The 21,492-nt window shown below is 47.6% G+C and overlaps 1 protein-coding gene across 1 annotated transcript in view; it reads left to right on the plus strand.

Moving 5' to 3' along the window:
- Positions 1 to 17,603, plus strand: part of TEAD4 (TEA domain transcription factor 4) — a 48,241-nt gene extending 30,638 nt beyond the window's left edge. Inside the window, exons 9-11 of the mRNA XM_077169697.1 lie at positions 12,786 to 12,926; positions 14,725 to 14,877; positions 14,983 to 17,603. Coding sequence (XP_077025812.1) covers positions 12,786 to 12,926; positions 14,725 to 14,877; positions 14,983 to 15,096 — 408 coding nt within the window. The 3' untranslated portion in view covers positions 15,097 to 17,603. The remainder of the gene's footprint in view (positions 1 to 12,785; positions 12,927 to 14,724; positions 14,878 to 14,982) is intronic.
- Positions 17,604 to 21,492: the final 3,889 nt, after the last annotated feature.

The raw sequence follows: 21,492 nt of genomic DNA on the forward strand, positions 1-21,492 counted from the left end.
GTGATTTTTGATGTGTTTTCAGTTTATGAACTGTGCCCATAAAGGTTGGTGAATTTAACTGACAAATATTGTGTGTTTTCTGATGCTCCAATGACCTGCCATTTCCCCAGCTCTCTCTCCTTGAGCCTCCCTATTACCTGAGACACAGCATGGAAATTAGACCAATTCATAAACCTATAGTAACCTCTAAGTATTCAAGTGAAAGGAAAGTTTGCATGTTTTGTAACCTTTAAATCAAAAGCTAGAAATGATTTAAGTTTAGTGAGGATGACATGTTGAAAGCCCAGACAGACTGAAAGCTGGGCCTCATACACCAAATAGCCAAGTTGTGAATGCAAAGGAAAAGCTCTTGAAGGTAATTAGAGGTGCTACTCAGTGAAAACTCAAATGATAAATACAACATCCTTATTGCTGATATGGAGAAAGTTTTATTGGTCCTGATAGAGGATAAAACCAGCTACAACATTCTCTTAATCTGATTCCTAATCCAGAGCAAGGCCATAACTCTTCAATTCTGTAAAGACTGAGAGAGGTGAGGAAGCTGCAAAAGAAAAGTTTGAGGCTAGCCGAGGTTGGCTCATGAAGTTTAAAGAAACTCTTTCTGTAACATAAGAGTGCAGTGAAGCCGCAAGTGCTAATGTAGAAACTGCATCAAAAGATCCAGAAGATCTACTAAGATAATTGATAAAGGTGGATACACTAAACAACGGATTTTCAATGTAGATGAAACAGTGTTTTATTGGAAGAAGATGCCATCTAAGGCTTTCTTAGCTGGAGAGGAGATGTCAGTGCCTGGCTTCAAAGCCTCAAAGGCCAGCTGACTCTCTTGTGAGGGGTTAATGCAGCTGGTGACTTGAGGTTGAAGCCAATACTCATTTACATTTCAAAAATTCTAGGGCCCTTAAGAATTGTACTACGTCTCTTCTACCTGTGTTCTATCAAATGGCACAGTAAAGCCTGGATGATAACACATCTGTTTACAGCATGGTTTATGAAATATTTTAAGCCCACTGGTGAGACCTGCTCAGGAAAAAAGGTTCCTCTCAAAATATGACTGCTCATTGACAGTGCACCTGGTCACTCAAGAGCTCGGATGGAGATATATTATGAGGTGAATGTGGTTTTCATGCCTGCTAACTTAACATCCATTCCACAGCCCATGAATCAAGGAGCCGTTTTGACTTTTAAGCCTTATTGAAGAAATATATTTTATAAGGATGTAGCTGCCATAGATAGTGATTCCTTGATGGATCTGGGCAGAGTCAATTGAAAACCTTCTGGGAAGGATTCCTCATTCTAGCTTCCATTAAGAACATCTGTGATTCAGGGGAGGGGTAAAAATATCAGCATTAATGGGAATTTGGAAGAAATAGATTCCAACCCTCCTGGATGACTTTGAGGGTTTCAAGACTTCAGTAGAGGAAGTAATTGCAGATGTGGTGGAAATAGCAAGAAAACTAGAATTAGAAGTGAAGCCTGAAGATGTGACTGAATTGCCACAATATCATGATAAAACTTGAACGGATGAGGAGTTGCCTCTCAGGGAAAAGCAAAGAAAATGGTTTCTTGAGGTGGAATCTACTCTCAGTGAAGATGCTGTGAACGTTGTTGAAATGATAACAAAGGATTTAGAATATTGCATAAACTTAGTTGATAAAGCAGTAGGTTTGACTCAACTGACTCATTTTGAAAGAAGTTCTCTGGGTAAAATGCTATCAAACAGCATTGTATATAACAGAGAAATCTTTCATGAAAGGAAGAGTCAATCAGTGCGGCAGACTTCATTTGTTGTCTTATCTTAAGGAATTGCCACAGCCGCCCCAGCCTTCAGCACCGCCACCCTTATCCATCAGCAGCCATCAACATCGAGGCAAGTTCCTCCACCAGCAAAAAGATTACAACTTGCTAAAGGCTCACGTGATGGTTAGTAATTTTTAGCAATAAAGTATTTTAAAATTAAGATGTGTACATTGTTTTTCTAGACATAATGCTATTTCACATTTAATAGACTTTATTATAGTGAAAACATAATTTCTATATGTACTGGGAAACCAAAAAATTTGTATGATTTGCTTTCATGGGATATTCGTTGTATTGCGGTCACTGGGACCTCAGCCACAGTGTCTCCGAGGTGTGCCTGCTTTACGTTTAATTGTCATTGTCTTTTTAGTTGCTCTCTTTCTTTTTTTAAATTGTGAAAACATATATACAACAAACTTTCCCATCTCACTCACTCCCAGGCATGCCATTTAGTGGAATTATCACATTCAGAATGTTGCGATGCCTCCATTATCCATTTCTAGAACCTTCCCATTGTTTCCTTTTAATAATTTTTTTCATCTCCTTTGTTTCTTTCAAGTTGAAGCGTTTTCTCAAAATCTAATTCTTGGCAATCTGTCCAGATTTGTAAGCAGATACAACTCACCTACTTAAAGTAACACAATTCAGTGTTTTTTAGTGCATTTACGGAGTTACTTAACTATCACCAGTATCAATTCTAGAACATTTTTATCACCCCAAAAAGAAACCCCATATCCATTAGGTATCAGACCCAGTCTCCCCATCCCTCCAGTGCTAGGCAAATATCAGTCAACTTTCTCTCTGTATGGATTTGCCTATTCTGGACATTTTATATAAATGGAATTATGTGACTGCCTTCTTTCACTCAGCAAAATGTTCTCCAGGTTCATCCGTGTTGTAGCATTAGTCAGTACTTCCTTCCTTTTTTCCAAAGCAGCTGCACCATTTTACATTCCCACCAGCAGTGCACGTAGATTCCGATTTCTCCACATCTTCATCAACACTTATTGTTTGTCTCTTTTATTATAGTCATCCTAGTGCATGAAGTGGTGTTTTTTGTTTCTTTGGCTGCTCAAGCAAATATCATGCAATGGGTCAGCTTAAATAGTGGTAATTTCTTTGCTTGTGGTTTTGAGACTAGAGAAAGTCCAGATCAAGGCGTCACCAAGGTGATGCTTTCTCTCTGAACACTGGCATTGTTGGGCTGGCTGCTGGCGATGCTCGGTCCTTAGCTTGTCATGTGGTAAAGCACACGGAGGCCTCTTCTGACCTCTCCATTCTTTTCCGGGTTCCATTGCATTTCAGCTTCTTGCGCCCCCTGTTGCTTTATTTCTGTCTGAATTTCACTCTGCTTATAAAGGACTCTGGTGACAGGATTAAGAACTGTCCCAACTGAGAAGGGCCACACCTTCATTGAAGTGACCTCATCAAAGGGTCCTACTTACAATGAATTCACACCCACAGGAATGGATTAAGTTGAAGAACATGTTTTTCTAGGCTGCATACAGCTCCAGACCACCACAAGTGGTATCTCATTGGGGTTTTAATTTGTCTTTCTCTGATGACTAATGATGTTGAGCATCTTTCATGTGCTTATTGACTGTTTATATATATCCTAAAGAAATGTCTATTCATAACCTTAGCCCATTTTTAATTGAGTTATTTGTCTTTTTTGGATTTGTAAGAGTTCTTTATATATTATAATACAAGTCCTTTATCAGATGCATAATTTGCAAATATTTTCTCCCATTCTGTGGGTTGTCTTTCCATTTTTTTGATAGTGCCTTTGAATCATAAAGGTTTTTCATTTTGATGAAGCCCAATTTATCTATTTTTTAAAAATTGTACAGTGAGTCCATATATTTTTTTTTTTTTTTTGGTGGGGAGCAGTTTATTTCCAAGATGCCAAAGTATCACCCCACAGGCTACTTACAATTACAAACGGGGAAGGAAAGGAACCTTACAATGAGACACCTGCTAGTTATTACCTTACACAACAGAGGACCTCATGTGATGCAATATAAAATATTTCTATCAAAAGGGTTTAGCCTAAATCTGATTAAGCCTTCAGTCCTAAATTCAGTTAATAGGAAACACAGGGGATGGAGGAACAAGTTAAACAACACCAAGCAGAAATTAAGTGAGTCCATATTTTAAAATGACCAGAAACCCTGCTACCTGCTGGGCTTCCCTTTAAGGTGATTGGGTCTGGGGGACCAGCTGCTCCATTGGAGGAACCTTAAATGTCAGCATGCTTTCTAAACATTTTTTTCCCCCTGAGCTAGCTCATTTTCTCCAGTCAAGACTTCTTTACTTTCCCCAGAAGGGATGTACTTGGTCACTAGCATTCTGGAAATAGGGTAGGAGAGAGGGCCAGAGAATTGTCCTGCATTCCTCCCAGCCTCTAAATACCCAGTGACCCTGAGCCCTGAACACCTCCTGTTTAATTTCTGAAGGTGATTGTTCTTTGCTGTCCTGCCCGTGGAGGCCTGAAGGCCTGACCACCCATATACAGATTTTCAGCCAATTTCTAGTGTTCCCCCCTACACTCCCCTCCCTTTCTGTCCTGGGCCTCCAGTCCTCCCAAGTACGCAAGCTCACTTCTTATCTAGAAGCCTCTTTGAAGACACTTTAGGTTGTAAATCCTTTCACGTCTCTTGCCCTATAGTATCCATCCTAGTCCTGGATCATCCTTCAGTCTTCTAAAATTTGTTGAACTCTTGTCAATTTTGTCTCTTCCTCATTCTCATTGTCTTTGTGCAACAACTCATTTTACAGCGTTCTTTGCTATTGTTCTAGTTGAGTTTCTGGAAGGGGAAAAAAGTGAATTTGTGTGGCCCGTCTGCCACCTTTAACCAAATGTCCAGGAAAATAGGTTTCAACCTGAGTCTCAGCTCTAGTGGATTGGTAGGTGTGTGGAGTGCTCGGTTAGAAGATCCAGAGGGGAAAAGTGCTGGATTAACTGGTAATGTCTGCCACGGGTACAGCAGGGGCAAATTGCAGCACATTTGCTACATGCTTGCCATCCTTCCCTTTAGGTAATGAGGAGTCGGTGAAGGTTTATGAGCAGGGGCATGATATGGCCAGAGTTGTACTTGGTTGGATAAATCATCCATGCAGAATAGGAGCCAAGTAGGAGACCTCAGCCTCTGTAGGACCCTAACCGGAAAGGTTGGCAGAGGGTGTGGTATAAGAGGCAGGGTGCCATTCGACTTTTTCTTAGGAAAGGTTTAAATCATTTAACTTCCCTTTTTCCTCTTCCCACTCTCCTTTCCAGCCCTGGACATAGTAATTGAAGACAGGAGGTTTTGCTGCGGGCAACTGATTAGCATAGTGACTGCAGACAGATGTAATAATTCCTGTTCCTGTGGTGTGGAGGACACCGTGGAGAAGCCTGTACCCTCTCTTGGGTGCTGTCCTCCATCCCCTGCACACATGCTGGCCTGTCCAAACATAGCTCTGCCTCAGGAGAAAGAGCTTGGGCGAAATGATGTGTGGCTGTTTTCTAGCACAGGCTCAGCTATCCTCAGGGTGTGACTTGGGGTCAGGGGAGGCCAGGTTGACAGTGGCAAGAGGCATTTGTGGGAGCTTAGCCTTGAGAGGGTCAGGTGGCTTCTTTGCGGCACTTTTCACCAGCTCCTGCCTTCTTTTAGTTGTTGGCAATAGTCTCTATTCTTCCCATCTATTATAGCATGTTTAGTCCTCACCATACCCTAAAAGGTTGGTACAGGTCATAGCCTCATTCTGCAAAGGGGAAACTGAGGCACAAGAGCTTAAACAACTTGCCAGAAGTTACCTGGTACATAATGGCAGAACCAGGACTCAGACCCAGATAGGCTGGTTCCAGAGTGTGTGCTCAGAGCTGTAACACTAAACTGTCCAGCCTTGCTGGACCCGGGCTGCTCTGCACTGGGTCCTAGTGCTCCCTTCACCTGACGGAGAAGGCTCTGGGGTGCCTAAAAAGGACCCCCAAACCCCTGACGCACGGCAGACAGTGGCAACTTGGAGAGATCAGACCTAACAGAAGAAATGGCAGACGTGGAGTCGGTGTAGCGCTGGGCAGTCGGGCTTCTTGTTTTTTTCCTAGTCCTCGAACTGCCATTCAGAAAATGGAGAGGGTTGGTCAGTAGGAGGAGGAGCTAGAATATCCTCTAACCTTGCTCGGGGCCCACTGCCTCCGCTGCTGACTCTTCAGTGGGGTGGACAGTGGGGGTCAGGTGGTGCCCAGGAAATCTGCTGAGCACATTCTGAGCTGTCCGGACTTGGTGATCCAGGCACCCTGCCTGTGCTTTAGGGACCCGTGTGGCCCTTGCCTCCAGGGGCTCCTGTCCTGGGTGGGAGAATCCAGAAGGGGTCTCCAGGTCCAGGGGCACTAGCCGCCACCTGGGACAAGGGGAGCAGGGCAGTGACAGTTGGCCGCTCTCCTTGGATGCCAGTGGCTTGGGCAGGGCAAGGACAGATGAAATCAGAGAGGAGAGAATGTCAGAAGCCAGGGCACCTCAGCAGTCATCTGGACCTCGTGCTTGGGGTGGGCAGAGGCACCAGGGAAATGCAGGTCTGTGAAAGGCGGAAATAAGTACAGTACAGACATACCTCTTTTTACTGCGCTTCGCAGATACAGCGTTTCTTACAAGTTGAAGGTTTGTGACAACCCTGCCTTGACAAGCAAGTCTGTTGGCGCCGTTTTTCCTACAGCATGTGCTTGTTTCATGTCATATTTTAATTAAAGTGTGTGCTTTGTTTTTTAGACATAATGCTATTGCATACTTAACAGACTGTAGTATAGTGTAAACATAACTTTTATATGTGCTGGGAAACCAAAAAAGTCGTGTGACGCACTTGGTGGCAGTATGTGCTTTCTTGTGGTCATCTGGGACAGGTCCCGCAGTGGCTCCGCGGTGCGCCTGTGGTCATGTTTGGCAATGACGAGACTTTGGGTTGAGTGTGGGGCCCCTCCGGCCCCAGCTCTGGCTCCCCCATGCACCTGAAAGCACTTCCGGCCTGTTCCCTGGGCGGGTCACTCCTTTCCCTTTGCCGTGAACTTGGCCTCTACAATTAGGAAGGAAAACTGCTTGGGCAGGGAAACAGTGCTGCCTCTCCCGAAGCCTCCCTCCCTTTCTTTGGCTGGCTGCTTTCTCAGTCCATACAGCTGGGGACCCTCTTGGAGCAGGAGGAGGACTCTGATGTTCCCAGTCCAAACTCTCCCACAGAGTTATTGTCCTTATTAAGGGAGGGTGGTAGTAATTCATAGACTTGTGGACTGTCAGGAGAAACTATTTCCAGCTGGAAATGGCATCTTGCTGCAGGGGTGGAGTTCAGATTGCTGAGGCCGGACAATGAGTATTGTAGGGTCTGGGGCAATGGACAGGGAGAGGCTGTGCAAGTACAGTGGAGGCCATCTCTGTCCTGGGGGAGTGGGTAGGCCGTGGCTGGCTGGGCCAGGGCTCTTGGGCATTGATGGCTATTAAGCCGAGCCTGGGCTGTGACTAGAGGGAAGAGAGCCCCCCCCCCCCCCCCGCCCCAGGTTTTCCTCGCTCCCATCCCTGCCCACTGCTCCCTTCAGGGTCCTAGGCCCTGACATTTCTCCTGGGCACATACCAGCACATGACAATGAACCTGAGCCCCTGCAGCCCCCGCCCCAGGCTGCGGCTGTCTAGGCTCATCTGTCAGTCACCCAATCCCCCACAGCTGTTCTAAGAACAGCCTGTGAGCTGCCCACTCGCACGCACAGCTATGAATAGGGTGGAGGGAGGAGAGGGAGGGGACACTGAGAAGCCAGGAGGGCGGGGGTCCCTCAGGGTTGTATGGGGGAGGGGGCGCAGCTTGCTTCCTTTCTTAGGCTGAGAAAGAAGAGAAGCAAAGCTCATTTAGGACGGGTGCTTGGGGGCTCAAGGGTGGACAGGGCATGCTTGAGGTGTAGCCACAAGAGAAGGGATGGGGTTGGAATTAGAAGGATCAGGGCACCCAGGAACAAGATGAGAAACTGGGGTACATAGTTTGCATCTCCTGAGGCTGTTCTCTTTCCCCTGTGTCCCACCAGCTCTCTTGTTCTAGTTGCTCTCCCATAAGGTATCAATTCCTTGAGAGCAGAGATAATGTCTCAACCTCTTTGGGCCCCTACTGCCCCCAGCAGAGTCAGGCTGGGGCTGGATAATTGGGTGACTGAATGATGGGATGCGCCAGGTGAGTGGGAGGTGATGACAGGGACCCCGGGGGTGGGGTTGAGACGGGGGCGGGGCTGGGGGCAGAGGACTCACAAGAGATGTAGGTCCTTCCTCTTTTCCTGCCTTTTCCTCCCTGGGACCCAGGGGCCTCTCTGTCCTTGCCCAGCACCACCCAGAGATGAGAGGCAGAACAGCAGTGTGTGTGAAGGTGCCCTGTAGGGGCCGACCCGAGCCCTGGGGACAGGGTGACTGCAGCTTCCTTCTTTCTCCTGGGAGCTGGCTATTCGCAAGGGGCAAGGACATCCGAACAGCCCTTCACAGCCCAGAGTGACCAAGAAAGCTCCAGAGACCTGGGCAGGGGCAGCAGCTACTGTCCCTGGGTTGGAAAGAGCCAGGGACGCACAGGCGGCAGCTTTTCCCAATCTTGGGGCACGGCGTTCTTATAGGTGGTGCACAAGTAAACATTTTGCTTCAATAGTCATGTGATTACTTTTGTATATATTAAAATATTTATAGCCGTAGATTTTGCAATATACAGCCTAGAATTGGAGTTAAGCACTAAACATCAGTTGATTTAAAGGAAACCATTGGGTGCACAGTGAGCCACGTGGTAGAGGAGGCCTGTCCATGACTAAAGTCTGGGGGGTCATCAGTGTCTCATGCTCTATCCTCTTACACCCCCACCCCGTCTTCAAGAGCTGGCCCTTCCCAGGCAGTGGGACCCCCACCAGCCTCCTTTCGGGAGTGGTACAGATTCAGTCCTGTGCTGCTCGCTGCAGCATCTCCTGAACTCCTTTAGAGGGAACAGTCAGACAAGCTTTGCTTCCCACGAGAGGATGTGATTTGGTAGTAAGAGCCCAGATTCTGGTCCCAGCTCACCTAATTTTTTAAAAAATATTTTTGTTGCGAAATATCCCCATACATACAGTCCAACCATATTATGCAATCAGAGGCTCACAATGTCATCACATCGTTGTGTGTTCTTTGCCATGATCATTTTTAGAACATTTGCATCACTCCAGAAAAAGAAATAAAAAGAAAAAAAGAACTCATACATACATATCATACCCTGTACCGTTCCCTCTCATTGACTACTAGTATTTCAATCTACTCAATTTTTACCCTTTATCTACCCCTATTATTTATCTTTTATCCTTATTTTTTGCTTTTTTTGGGGGGTGGGTACATGGTCTGGGAATCAAACCCAGGCCTCCAGCATGAAAGGTGTGCATTCTGCCACTGCATATCCTTATTTTTTTACTCATCTGTCCACACCTTGGATAAAAGGAGCATCAAACACAGGGTTTTCACAATCACACAGTCACATTCTAAAAGCTCTATCATTATGCAGTTTTATCTTCAAGAAACATGGCTACTGGAGCACAGCTCTACATTTTCAGGTACTTCCCTCTAGTCTCTCCATTACACCTTAACTAAAAAGGGGATACCTAATGTGTAAGAATAACCTCCAGGAAACCTCTGGACACTGAAATCTCTCAGCCACTAAGACTTGTGTCTTGTTTCTCTTTTCCCCCTTTTGGTCAACAGCTTTGTCAGTTCATCTGGTTTTTAACCTTAAGACCTTAAGCCCCTCATAGCCACGGTTGCTTCCCAGCGCCCCACAGCTCTGACTCACCTCTCTGCTAGGACTCACCAGAACCCCCGCCTGCCTTTGTTCCACATCCACCCTCTCTCCCTCCCTCCTAGAAGCTCACAATAAGGTCTGAGTGGGGAGACTGAGGCCAGGCTGCTGTGGGGGTGGGGGCATACTGCTGTTTGTCTCAGAGGTTGAGCATTGTCTTGAGATGCAGCTGTAATTTTTTTTTATCTTCTTAATGGCCTCATTAAAACTAGCCAGAGGGCATTAAACATAGGCCATTCTATTTTAATATGAAAACAGCTTTTTTTATGATCATAAAAGTAATACACCCTCATTCTGTTCTTTAATCATTTTTCACTTAACAATATGTTGTAGTGGTTCCACAATAATAAATACAGGTCCTTCTCAACATTTTTTGGCTACTTAATATTCTATTGCCCCCTAACAGAGCTATCCTCCCTCTACCAGTTTAGAGAAGGTTCTTGCTCTCTCTTTCTGGAAAAAAAATCCCCAAAGGAGAGAAAAATAACAACTGAGTATCTCCTAATGGCCAGTAACATAACTGCTGGGGCCAAACTCTGTGAATAGTGCCAAGTCCTTCCCTGGGGTGCTGGGGACTCCCTTATCCTGCTGAGGAAGACAACTTGGTGTCAGAGTCTGTATCTGGGTGAGCCCCTCGGCATTTACAGGGCTGCACTCTGGGTCCAGCTTGGCAGTGATTTTGGACTCCTTGTGTGGGCAGGAAGAGCCCTGAGAATAAACCTTTTGTGGTAATGTCTGTGCATTCCTTCTGAGTCGTATGTTGCTCGATTAGCAATCCTGGTTCTGATAGGGTGATTGGACATGGAGTTTACAGAGTCCTGCGGATACCCCAAAGACCTTTCCTGCCTCGGAGTCACCCGACACTTTGCACCTTCTCCGGTGGCTCTGCTGGATGGAGATTGGTATTGGAGACCCGGTACCTGTCACTTCCCCACTCTGTGACCTCGGTCAAAGAGCCTCATTGGTAACCTTGAGGCAATGGTCCCTGCCTCACCCCCTCACAGAGAACGTGTGTAAGATCGTCACTGAGAGCCTGGGTCCACCTCTTCAAAGAGGAGAGTAATGAAGATAAATTTAAAATCTACTCCCCACCCAGCATGAGGCCCTCTGGCTCTGCTTTCATCCAGCTGCAAGGCACAGAGGCATGTTCCTCAGATAGACCAGCAGGGGGCGCCAGTGGAGCTAGGCTGGGAATGAGATCCTTACCTTGCAGCCAAGGTCTCCGTGGAGGGCGTTCACCAGCAGGAAGCCATCAGACTTAGGTTTTTTTTTTTTTTTCTGCTTTTAATAAAAGTGGATTTATTTCATTAGTTCTTCAGAGGAAAGGCAGCTAACTTTCAACTGAGGTTCTTTGTTACATGGGAAGGCACAGGATGGTCTCTGCTGGCCTTCTTTCCAGGCCTCTGGGTTCCAACAACTTTCCCCGGCGTGATTTCTTTCTGCATCTCCAAAGGCCTGGGCTGAGCTGCGAGTTCTGAGATGGGGTGTGGCAAGTAGTCTGGGCTGTGCTACATTGAGCTCTCTCATTTAAGCGCCACCCAATTAAATATTATTCATTGCAGCAGGCACGCTTCCTAGCCGACTGCAGATGTAATGAGCAACAGATGAGGTTCATGTACCATTGGCTCATGTCCACAGCAACAGAACTAGGTGCCTTCACCTGGCCAAGCTGACACCTGAATCTAACTGCGACACTAGGCATTTATGAAACCATACTCCCTTAGACAAGCTATTAACTTCTAGTCAGCATTGACCACCACAAACTCACTTCAACAAACTTCCTCACCTTCCCATGTTCACCCAGGGTTTGCCCTCCACATTTGCAAGTCAAAGCTAAACCCCTTTCTTTAACAAAGCACATCCTGAGTACTTTACCTACCCACATACCTGAAGTTACCAAAAAGTTCTTCAGTACTGTCAGACTTGGTTTTGAAGAGACCTCAGAGCAGGTAGAGAGTGATCCGAAGGGAGGCAGGAGTAGTGTGGGAGAGAGCGGTCTGGAGGTCCGTGCTGAGGTGTAGGATGGAGGGTATCTGGACCCAGCAGCCATCAGGTGGGATGAATAGACATTCATTTCTGAATAGGGTGTGGCCGGGTCTGGCAGCCTCTGCACAGAGGGTGAGAGACAGAGGAGTCCAGGACCACCCGGCGCCCCCGCCTCCCCTCCCACTTTCCCTCTGCTTGTTCCCCTTTCTTCATTTCTCTTATCATACTCTCTTCCTCGTCCTTCTCCTCTTCTCAAGTTTTTATATTGGTCACACATATACCACGCAAAATTTCCCATTTCAACCACCGTCGAGCACACCCTTCACTGGTGTTAATTAAATTACATTCACGATGTTGTGCTTCCGTCACCGTTCATTGCCACCACTTTTCGCTTGGAGAAGGGACAAGTCAGATCTGGTGGGTGAATCAAGGCTTTTAAAAAAAATTAGTAGTAACATATATAAAACATAAAATTTGCCATTTAACCATCTTTAAGTGTGCAGTTCAGCGGCGTTGCTTTTATAATATCATGCCACCATCACTGCCATCCGTTATCAAATCTTTTTTAAAACCCCAAACAGAAACTTTGGACCCCTTAAGCAATAACTCCCCCTCTGCATCCTCCAAGTCCCTAGTAATCTCTAACCTACTTTCTTTCTCTTTGACTTTGCCTCTTCTAGGTATTTCGTGTTAAGTGGAATCCCACAATATCTGTCTTTTTGTGTCTGGCTTATTTCATGCCACACAATGATTTCAAGTTTCTCATGCTTTCCACACAGTCAAAATAGACTCTGGAAGGTTCTTATAAATTCATTCACACTGTAATAGAAATAACGTACAGATTCAAATGTTTGCAGTTTAATGGAAACAGTCTTAAACTACAAAACTTGATGCCCTTAAGGCAGAGCTCAGGGCATCTAGCAGGCAGCAGTGGCCCTGAGCAAATGCCATCCCACTGTCTTCTTTTTCCATTGTTTGAGCAACACAGCCCAACTTACACCAGACCTGGGCACAGGGAAGGTGGAAGTTCTCCAGGAACTTGCTGTCCACATTTTTGCCAGCCCTCCTAATTTCTTCCTGGCCCAGACCCTGGGCTATGTGTGACCTGGGAGGTCTACTTGACTCCTGCTTCTTTTTATGTTGTCTGTTGATGTGTCTCACTCTCCCCCTGGCTCTCCCGTGCCTCCCTCCAGGCAGACCTCAACACTAACATCGAGGGCGAAGGCAGCTCCTTCTACGGGGTCTCCAGCCAGTATGAGAGTCCAGAGAACATGATAATCACCTGCTCCACCAAGGTCTGCTCTTTCGGCAAGCAGGTGGTGGAGAAAGTGGAGGTAGGAGGCTGTCCCAGTGGAGGGGGTTGGATGGGGCTGTAGTGTCTCCCTTGCTCGAGCTCCTGTAAGGGCAGGGCAGCTAGGGTAGCCTTGCTATGGCTTTCACCTGCTTCTAGATATAGGTTGTCTCCTCATTGCCTTCCCTCTGTCCTGTATGCTGTCTGCTTCAGTCGGGGTCTCAGTTTCCCCATCTGCCCAGCTCCCCGGTGCTATGGCTAAACATCCCACGTGGGAGCCATCTTCCAGGCACCTCCTCATCCTCTCCAGAGCAGAGCTGTAGCTCAGGTAGGGTCAGTCAACCTAGTCCAGCCCTCTTGTTTCACAGTTGAAGCCCAGAGCGTGGAAAGGCCTTCCCCACCATCACAGCCAGCTGGTGCCAGAAGCAAGACTAGAGCAGAGCTCCAGGGTCTCCATCCCCTGCTCTTTTGAAACCCAGCTCACTTTTTGCTCCATGATTGCTAAACAGTACACATGTCCCTGGTTTCTATTTGTGGGTTCCCTGGAGACCCTGCACTAAAGACAACCACAGAAAACTCAGTTTTGAATTTGAGCATGGTTTCCACCTCTGAGCAAGCCCTCCAGCCAAGGACAGAATGTTCTCAAATGAATTGATGTGGGGCCCTGGTTAAGAGAAAAGCTCAGATGGACCTTGAATCCCAGTTCCCCGGTTTCTAGTTGGTGTTTGGAGGTGGGCCTGGAGAATATCCTCCCATTAGCTCTAAATAAGCAGCAGTTATCCTTGCTAGTTGTTGATGTGGCACCCTGTTCTGGTTCTACCTGAATGGGAATGACAAGGGGAAGGGACCAGAAGGCCTCCAAGGAGAAACGCCTTTGGACTGAGTCTAGGGTTCTGGTGCATGCCCACAGATTTGTTAAGCCAGGCTTCTCACTATTTCTGGCTAGAAGAAACTGGGCCTCATCTCTGTCCTCTCCTCTTCCTCAAAATTTGTCTGAATTAATGAACTCTTAGCCTACTCCATGTCAGATGCTGGACTAGCACCAGGGAAGATACTCCTTCTGCCCCAGGGTCACCAACCCTGGCGGCACCGTGGAATCGCCAGGGAGCTTTTGAAACCCACCTAAACCCCACTCCACACCAATTAACTTGGACTCTCTAGGGTGGAATTTGGACAATAGCAGCAGATTTATAACAGCTGCCTGAGTCATTTATTTTTTTCTGTTTATTTATTTATTTATTTTTTTACATGGGCAGGCACCGGGAATCTAACCCGGGTCCTCTGGCATGTCAGGCAAGCGTCCTTGCCTGCTGAGCCACCGTGGCCTGCCCTGAATCATTTATTTTTAACTAAGCTTTTTAATTTTGAGATAATTGTGGGTCACTTGTGGTAGTAAAGAAAGAATACAGAGAAATCCCACGTAACTTTCACCCATCCCCCCCCGTAACATCCTGGGTAACTATAGACTGGCACAGTGGGCCAGTCTTATTCAGATTTTCACACTATGTGTGTGTGTGATATGTAGATTTGCATCATTGAGACCATAGTCAAGATACAGGACGGTTCCATGCCCTTTTCCTTATGACTCAGACCCTCGGGGACTGAGAGTCCCCACTTCATCCCCTCTCCCCTGTCGCCTCTACTCTCTGTCTCTTTAAACACCCCCAGTACCTGGTTTCCTCCCGTCCGGAATGGAGGGGTCTCTGTTCTCAAGTACCTCCAGGCCTCCCCCATTTCCTTCCCACCGACAGTGTCTGGGTCATGCATTTCCCCGTGCAGTTGGGCCTGGGCTGGAGGTGGTCCAAGGGGATTCTAAGCCCCTGCTGTCCCTGGCCCTGCAGACAGAATATGGCCGCTATGAGAACGGCCACTACTCATACCGCATCCACCGGTCCCCGCTCTGCGAGTACATGATCAACTTCATCCACAAGCTGAGGCAGCTGCCTGAGAAGTACATGATGAACAGCGTGCTGGAGAACTTCACCATCCTGCAGGTGTGTGGTCCGGGGGCGCCGAGGGCACGGGGGGAGTGGACAGACAGAGCAGACGAGGTGCCCTCCCCTGGGGCCCAGGCCCTCATCCTCTCCTCCTCTCTGCAGGTGGTCACCAACAGAGACACGCAGGAGACCTTGCTGTGCATTGCATATGTCTTTGAGGTGTCGGCCAGCGAGCACGGAGCCCAGCACCATATCTATCGGCTGGTGAAAGAATAAGAGACTCGGGAGGCAGGGAGGGGGGAGAGACATGTTTGCAGGAAAGGGGACACGGGAGGGGACCTGCAGGGGCAGCTCCCTGAAATGCCAGGATTGCTGAGAGGGGAGAGGCCATGACTCTTCCTACCCAGGAACAAACTGTGCCTGAGCCTGCAATGCCTGACCCCAAATAAATCCAAGATGTGTATTTCCAGAGGACCTGGTCTGGCTGTATGAGCCTTGGGAGGGACTGGGGGAGAAAGGAGGAGAAGGTGGGGCCAACTGGGAGACAGGCTGGATGCAGTGCCCTGGAGACGCTTCCCAAGTGGCTCTGAAGCCAATACCCCACTGGGCTCAGCAGGGACATCGGCACCGACACTGAAGCTCAAGATGTGATGGGCCTCGGCCGCCACCCTGGCCCCATGCTCTGCTGCTGGCCGCCCTGGGTACACGGACCTGCCTGCATTCAACATGTCTGTGACAGCCTCTGCACACACCGGCCAACTCTGCCACTCCCCCAGGACAGCCCACACAGCGAATCCTAGTCCCGCCTGGGGCTTTGATTTTAGGTGTGGACATATCAGGGTTGTGACAGTTAGAAGGGGACAAGGTCAGAGCTCTTTAGTTTTCACCCATTTCCAATGGTTGTGGATTCCACAGTCAACACCCTCCATCACAGTGGCCCTTTTGACTTGTGGGGGTGGGGTGGGGGGTCCTCAGATCAGGGAGGCCAAGGCTGGAAAGGTAGGAGGCGGCAGGGCTGAAGCCAGGCTAGGAGTTCGGGTGCCAAGGCTGACCTCACGCAGCATCTTTGTTGGCTATGAAGGTCGGGACGTTGGACTGAGGCCTGGGGGACCCATGGAATCTGAGGCCCCCCCAGTTCTGCCATCCTGTGAATCTAACTTCAGCCCCCTCCCAGCCAAGGTGCCTGTCGGGTGCTGACCTGTTCGGAGCCAGCCCTCCCTCAGAGGGTGGGTATTCCCTGAGGATGGAGGAGAAGGGGATGCCACCCACATGGCTCTGTCTCAGCCACCTGAGGACTGGTCTGCCTTATTTCTCCCGGGGATTGACGTGGCTTTAGGTTTCCGCAGTGCCGTCCTAACTGCCTTACCTTGGGCATATTTTCCAACCTGTCCTAGGTTTTCTCTCCCCTTCGTGAGGGAGTAGATCGATGTCCCTAAAGTGCCTCATGCAAAATGCACTAAATAATGTGATCGTGTTAGTGCATCATGGAGGTCTGGGCCTGGCTCTTTGCTGCCACCTGGTGGCTCTTTAGCACTATCTTCCCTCATAGAAGCCACAGCGCTAGTGGCCCGAACAGAAGGAGAGCAAAGGTTCAGCCTATGGGTATTTACCGTGTGCCCTGGACTCAGGGAGGTATTATGTGGGGAACATAAAAATGAGTGAGACAGCATCTAGGAGGTATAGAGGGGTCATCAGGAGCAAGAGCGCCAGACCATAAGGATGGAATGCTGGCACTCTGCTACTGACTTGCTGTCTTACCGTGGAGCAAATTACTTACTCCAACTATGCCTCAGTGACCCATCTGCCTATCTGTAAAATGGGTATAGTAACAGGACCTACCTCGACATATACAGAGTACCTAGCATAGTGCCAAGCACATAAACTATTATTAATAGAGGAGCTTGTGCTCTAAGGAGTCAAACTGAAACTACCTAGGGGGGGTGGACTGGTCCTCAGAGCACCTGGGGTTCAAAGATGGGAGATGTCCAAGTGTGGGGAATTCAGGGAAGAGGTAGCACTTGGGGAAGCAGATGGGCAGCAGCCTTGTTACCTTTCCTGATGGGGAGAAGAAGCAGGCAATCCAGGCTCTGTCCTCTACAAGCCCGTATTTCCTCTCTTCCTCTAAAAGTGATTTTACCCAAACATGTCTGGGCATCAGGACCTCTGCTAGAGCCCCTGTGGGGGGTGGGTAACTGTGCTCTGTGGAGGTCTTATACTCATCAGAAGATGTGATATGAAATGAGGGCATGAGCCCCAGGGGTCCTGGCGTGGGCTGAATTCCTGTGCAGAAGGCATGTGCTCACACACCCAGTTCCCTCCAGCCTCTCCATTACATCTTGGGTAACAAGATGATATCTACTTAATGCGTAAGAATAACCTCCAGGATACCCTCTCGACTCTGTTTGGAATCTCAGCCATTGACACTTTATCTCATTTCACTCTTTCCCCTTTTGGTCGAGAAGGTTTTCTCAATCCCTTGATGCTGGGGCTCAGCTCATTCTAGAGTTTTTCTCAATCCCTTGATGCTGAGTCTCAGCTCATTCTAGGATTTCTGTCCCATATTGCCAGGAAGGTCCACACCCCTGGGAGTCATGTCCCACATAGACAGGGGGAGGGTGGTGAGTTTGCTTGTGTTGGGTGGAGAGAGAGGCCACATCTGAGCAACAAAAGTCTCTCCTCTTCTCTTGACAAACATTTTCATTGTAAAAACCCAGTTGGAAGTCACCTCTTATGCTGAAAGGCTAGTCACTCCTGCCCTTTTTGTGACAAAAGCATTCCATTCATACCCCATTTGAGCATTTGCTACACGGCACCTGAGCACATGTACCTCTGAGCTCTCCCTGTCCTCACACAGAAGGTATTACACTAGCCCCATGTTAAAGATGAGGAAGGTGAGGCACAGAGAGGTCAGATAATGTGCTTGTTCATTCACTCAGCAAACGCTTCACTGCTGCTCTGTGCCAGGTGCTGGGAATATATCAATGACCAAGACAGACAAGGTCTTGAGGAGCTTACATTTTAGTGAGTGAGAGAGACAAAGCAAATAAGCAAGATGGATGTGGAATGGGATACAGCTGTAAAGGTCACCTCTCTAAGGAGGTGGCATTTGAGCTGAGACCCAGGTCCGAGGAAAGCCAGCCCAGGAAGGGTGAAGGAGAGGCATTCCAAGTGGAGGGAGCGGCAAGTCCTGGGAGCCGGAAGGTGATGTGCGTCCAGGTTGGGAAGAGAGAGCAGTGGGCCTGGGATATGGAGAGGTGGGGATTGAGTTGTTGATGTGGGCAGGGGCTGGGTTGTGTCTCTGCCAACATCCCAGATGGGAAAATAGCTGACAGCCCAATTCCCTCCACCTCCGCAAGCCACACCCTCTCTTGGCAGGGAATTTGGATTTTATGCAGTGTGATGGGAAATCCTTGGTGTGTTTTAAACAAAAGAGTAAATCTTTGATCTGACTCCAAAAACAACACTGGCTGCTGTGGACTGCAGAGAAGCATGGGTAATTGCTTCGAGTCTCTCTGTCTAGACTCAGCTTCTTTGGGTGCAGACTGTCAATTTCCTGGTTGTTAGCTTTTCTGTAAACTGAACAGCACGTTCAGAACATAGCAGGTGCTCAGGAAACACTTGATGTGTGATTGAGTGTGTGCAAGGCAGAGCTCCGTGGCATTTGGTCCTGGCAGGTGAGGAGGGGGCCCCAGCCCTCCATGAGTAGAGACCCTCTCCCCATCCTGGCCTTCTAGCAGCATTCTCAAAGTAGCTGGCAGTGGTGTCGAGAGAAGGACATGGGGTCAGCTGTTTCATGGGGTCTGATGGCTGCTGCGGAGATTATGCTCCAAGGGTCACCCATTATAACCTCCCCATTGAGAAACCCACACAAAAGGAATTTGGTGTGCATGTGTGTGCACGTGTATGTGGACACAGACTATGCCTCTCAGAACTGAAGCCAGTGGCTGAGGAGCAGGGGACGTGGGCTGTGGCCCAGCACAGGGCCTCCAGTCCACCGTGTACTCTTGGCATATACCTGCTCCCTCTCCCAGACTGTGGGGTTCAGAGGACAGTGGGCAGAAGGGTGATGGAGGCTGGAGGTAAGGTGGTGGGTGTCCCTTGTGGGCAGGGCGATGACAAGTGTCTTTGTCACCCATGCCAAAGTGGAACACACCTGCTCAGGGAGAAGTAACGTGGAGTACAACCGTGAGATGCCTGAGTGTACTTCAGGGGACTTCTACCCCGCGGTCACTGCATTTGATCCCTTCTGACAGCTGATATCTTCATGCTAAGAATGAAAACAAGAAGCTTTTCTCCAAAGAGTTAAATCTATAGAAGTTGTTCTTAAGAACTTAAACCCTGGAGCCCAGCTCATATAGGACTGAACTAGCCTCTTAGAAGTTGTGTGACCCTGAGCAAACCCGAGTCTCTTGGAACCCGAGTGACTTCATTTGGGAAAGGGGAAAGCACTGGCTGTGACCCGGGAAAGCCACTGGGAGAAGGGAAGGTGATCCTATATGGAGCAGAAGCACCCCACCCACTTCCTGCCTGGGGAAGGCACGGAGAGGTTTCGTCGCATGGGTGTCTAAGCGGTTTTTAAGTGCAGAATAACACACTGTTCCAGCATCAGCCAATGAAGGCCTTACCCTGCCTGGCACAGAAATGGTGCTTTTAAACTTTCATCCTAATCCTACTGGAAACAGGGAGGCAGGTGTTTTTAATTGGGAAAGTAACTGTGGCTGGTTAGGGTGAGAAAGAGACCACAGGGAAAGGTCCAGAAAGAGAAGGCGGAACACAGGGAGGGCTAAACTACTCTGAATAAGGAATTTGGGATTTACTTTATCTCCTGGGAAAGGAGGGTGGTCAGTACCCTCATGGAAGCCTGCAGCCTTCTGCAGAGGTGGGAATGGCTATGGGTCCCTTAAGCTCATGGATGTCTAACATGCAACTAAGATTTTTGTATTTTTGCTATGTAAACCCCCTCCATCTCTCCAAATCATCAGTAAAGTCTGATAATACCCAGAAGCCTTTGTGTGAGTGGTTTCTTTTTTCTTTTTCTTTTTTTTTTTGGCTATTTAAAAAGGAATTTATTAGGTTGTACATTTATAGTTCTAAGGCCATGAAACTGTCCAAATTAGAGCAAGTCTAAAGACATGTCCAGTCTAAGGCATCCAGGCATCCAGGGAAAGATACCTTGATTCAAGAAGGCCGATGATGTTCAGGGTTTCACTCTCAACTGGAAAGGCACATGGTGAACACGGCGACAATAGCTAGCTTTCTCTCAAGGCTTCTTGTTTGATGAAGCTCCTTTTTTTTTTTAAAAAAATAAAAGGGGATTTATTTCATTAGTTCTTCAGAGGAAAGGTGGCTAACTTTCCACTGAGGTTCTTTCTTATGTGGGAAGGCACAGGGTGATCTCTGCTGGCCTTCTCTCCAGGCCTCTGGATTCCAGCAACTTTTCCCAGGGTGATTTCTTTCTGCCTCTCCAAAGGCCTGGGCTGAGCTGCGAGTGCTGAGATGAGGAATGCTGAGCTGCTTGGGCTGTGCTACCTTGAACTCTCTCACTTAAGCACCAGCCAACTAAATCAAACATCATTCATTGCAGCAGGCACGTCTCCTAGCCGACTGAGATGTAATGAGCAACAGATGAGGTTCACGTACCATTGGCTCATGTCCACAGCAACAGAACTAGGCACCTTCACATGGCCAAGTGGACACCTGAACCTAACTACCACAGAAACTTAGTGCATGAAACTTTTGTAGAGATTCAGTTCAAGCCCTGGATGTTCTTAAGAACTCTTAAGAGTGAATGAGAGTGACGTTGGTTTGGGTTTAGTAAACCATGGCAGTTGGCACTATCTAACTGAGGCTTGCTTAAGAGTAGCCTCTAGAATAGCCTCTTGACTCTATTTGATCTCTCTTAGGCACAGATGCCCTTCTTTTCTTATCTGTCTCTAGTGCTCCCTTTAGTATTTCTTGCAGAGCTGGTCTCTTGGTCACAAATTCTCACAGTGATTTTTTTGTCTGAAAATGTTTTAATTTCTCCCTCATTTTTGAAGGACAATTTTGCTGGATATAGAATTCTTGGTTGGCAGTTTTTCTCTTGTAATAATTTAAATTTATCATCCCACTGTCTTCTCGTCTCCATGGTTTCTGCTGAGAAATCTATACATAGTCTTATTGGGCTTCCCTTGCATGTGATGGATTGCTTTTCTCTTGCTGCTTTCAAGATTCTCTCTTTCTCTTTGACCTCTGACATTCTGATTAGTAAGTGTCTTGGAGTACGTCTATTTGGATCTATTCTCTTTGGGGTACATTGCACTTCTGGGATCTGTAATTTTAAGTCTTTCATAAGAGTTGGGAAATTTTCAGTGATAATTTCCTCCATTAGTTTTTCTCCTCCTTTTCCCTTCTCTTCTCCTTCGGGGACACTCACCATACGTATATTTGTGCGCTTCATATTGTCTTTCAGTTCCCTGAGTCCCTGCTCATATTTTTCCATTTTTTTCCCTATATTTTCTTTTTCTTGCCGGATTTCAGATGTTCCATCCTCAGGTTCAGAAATCTTATGTTCTGTCTCTCGAAATCTACCATTGTAGGTTTCCATTGTTTTTTTATTTTATTTTTTAAAATTTATCTATTAATTAAAAAATAAAATAAAACAACATCCATAATCAGTAATTCACAATATCA

Source organism: Tamandua tetradactyla, chromosome 7 (genome assembly GCF_023851605.1).
Source record: "Tamandua tetradactyla isolate mTamTet1 chromosome 7, mTamTet1.pri, whole genome shotgun sequence".
Taxonomy (NCBI): Eukaryota; Metazoa; Chordata; class Mammalia; order Pilosa; family Myrmecophagidae; genus Tamandua; species Tamandua tetradactyla.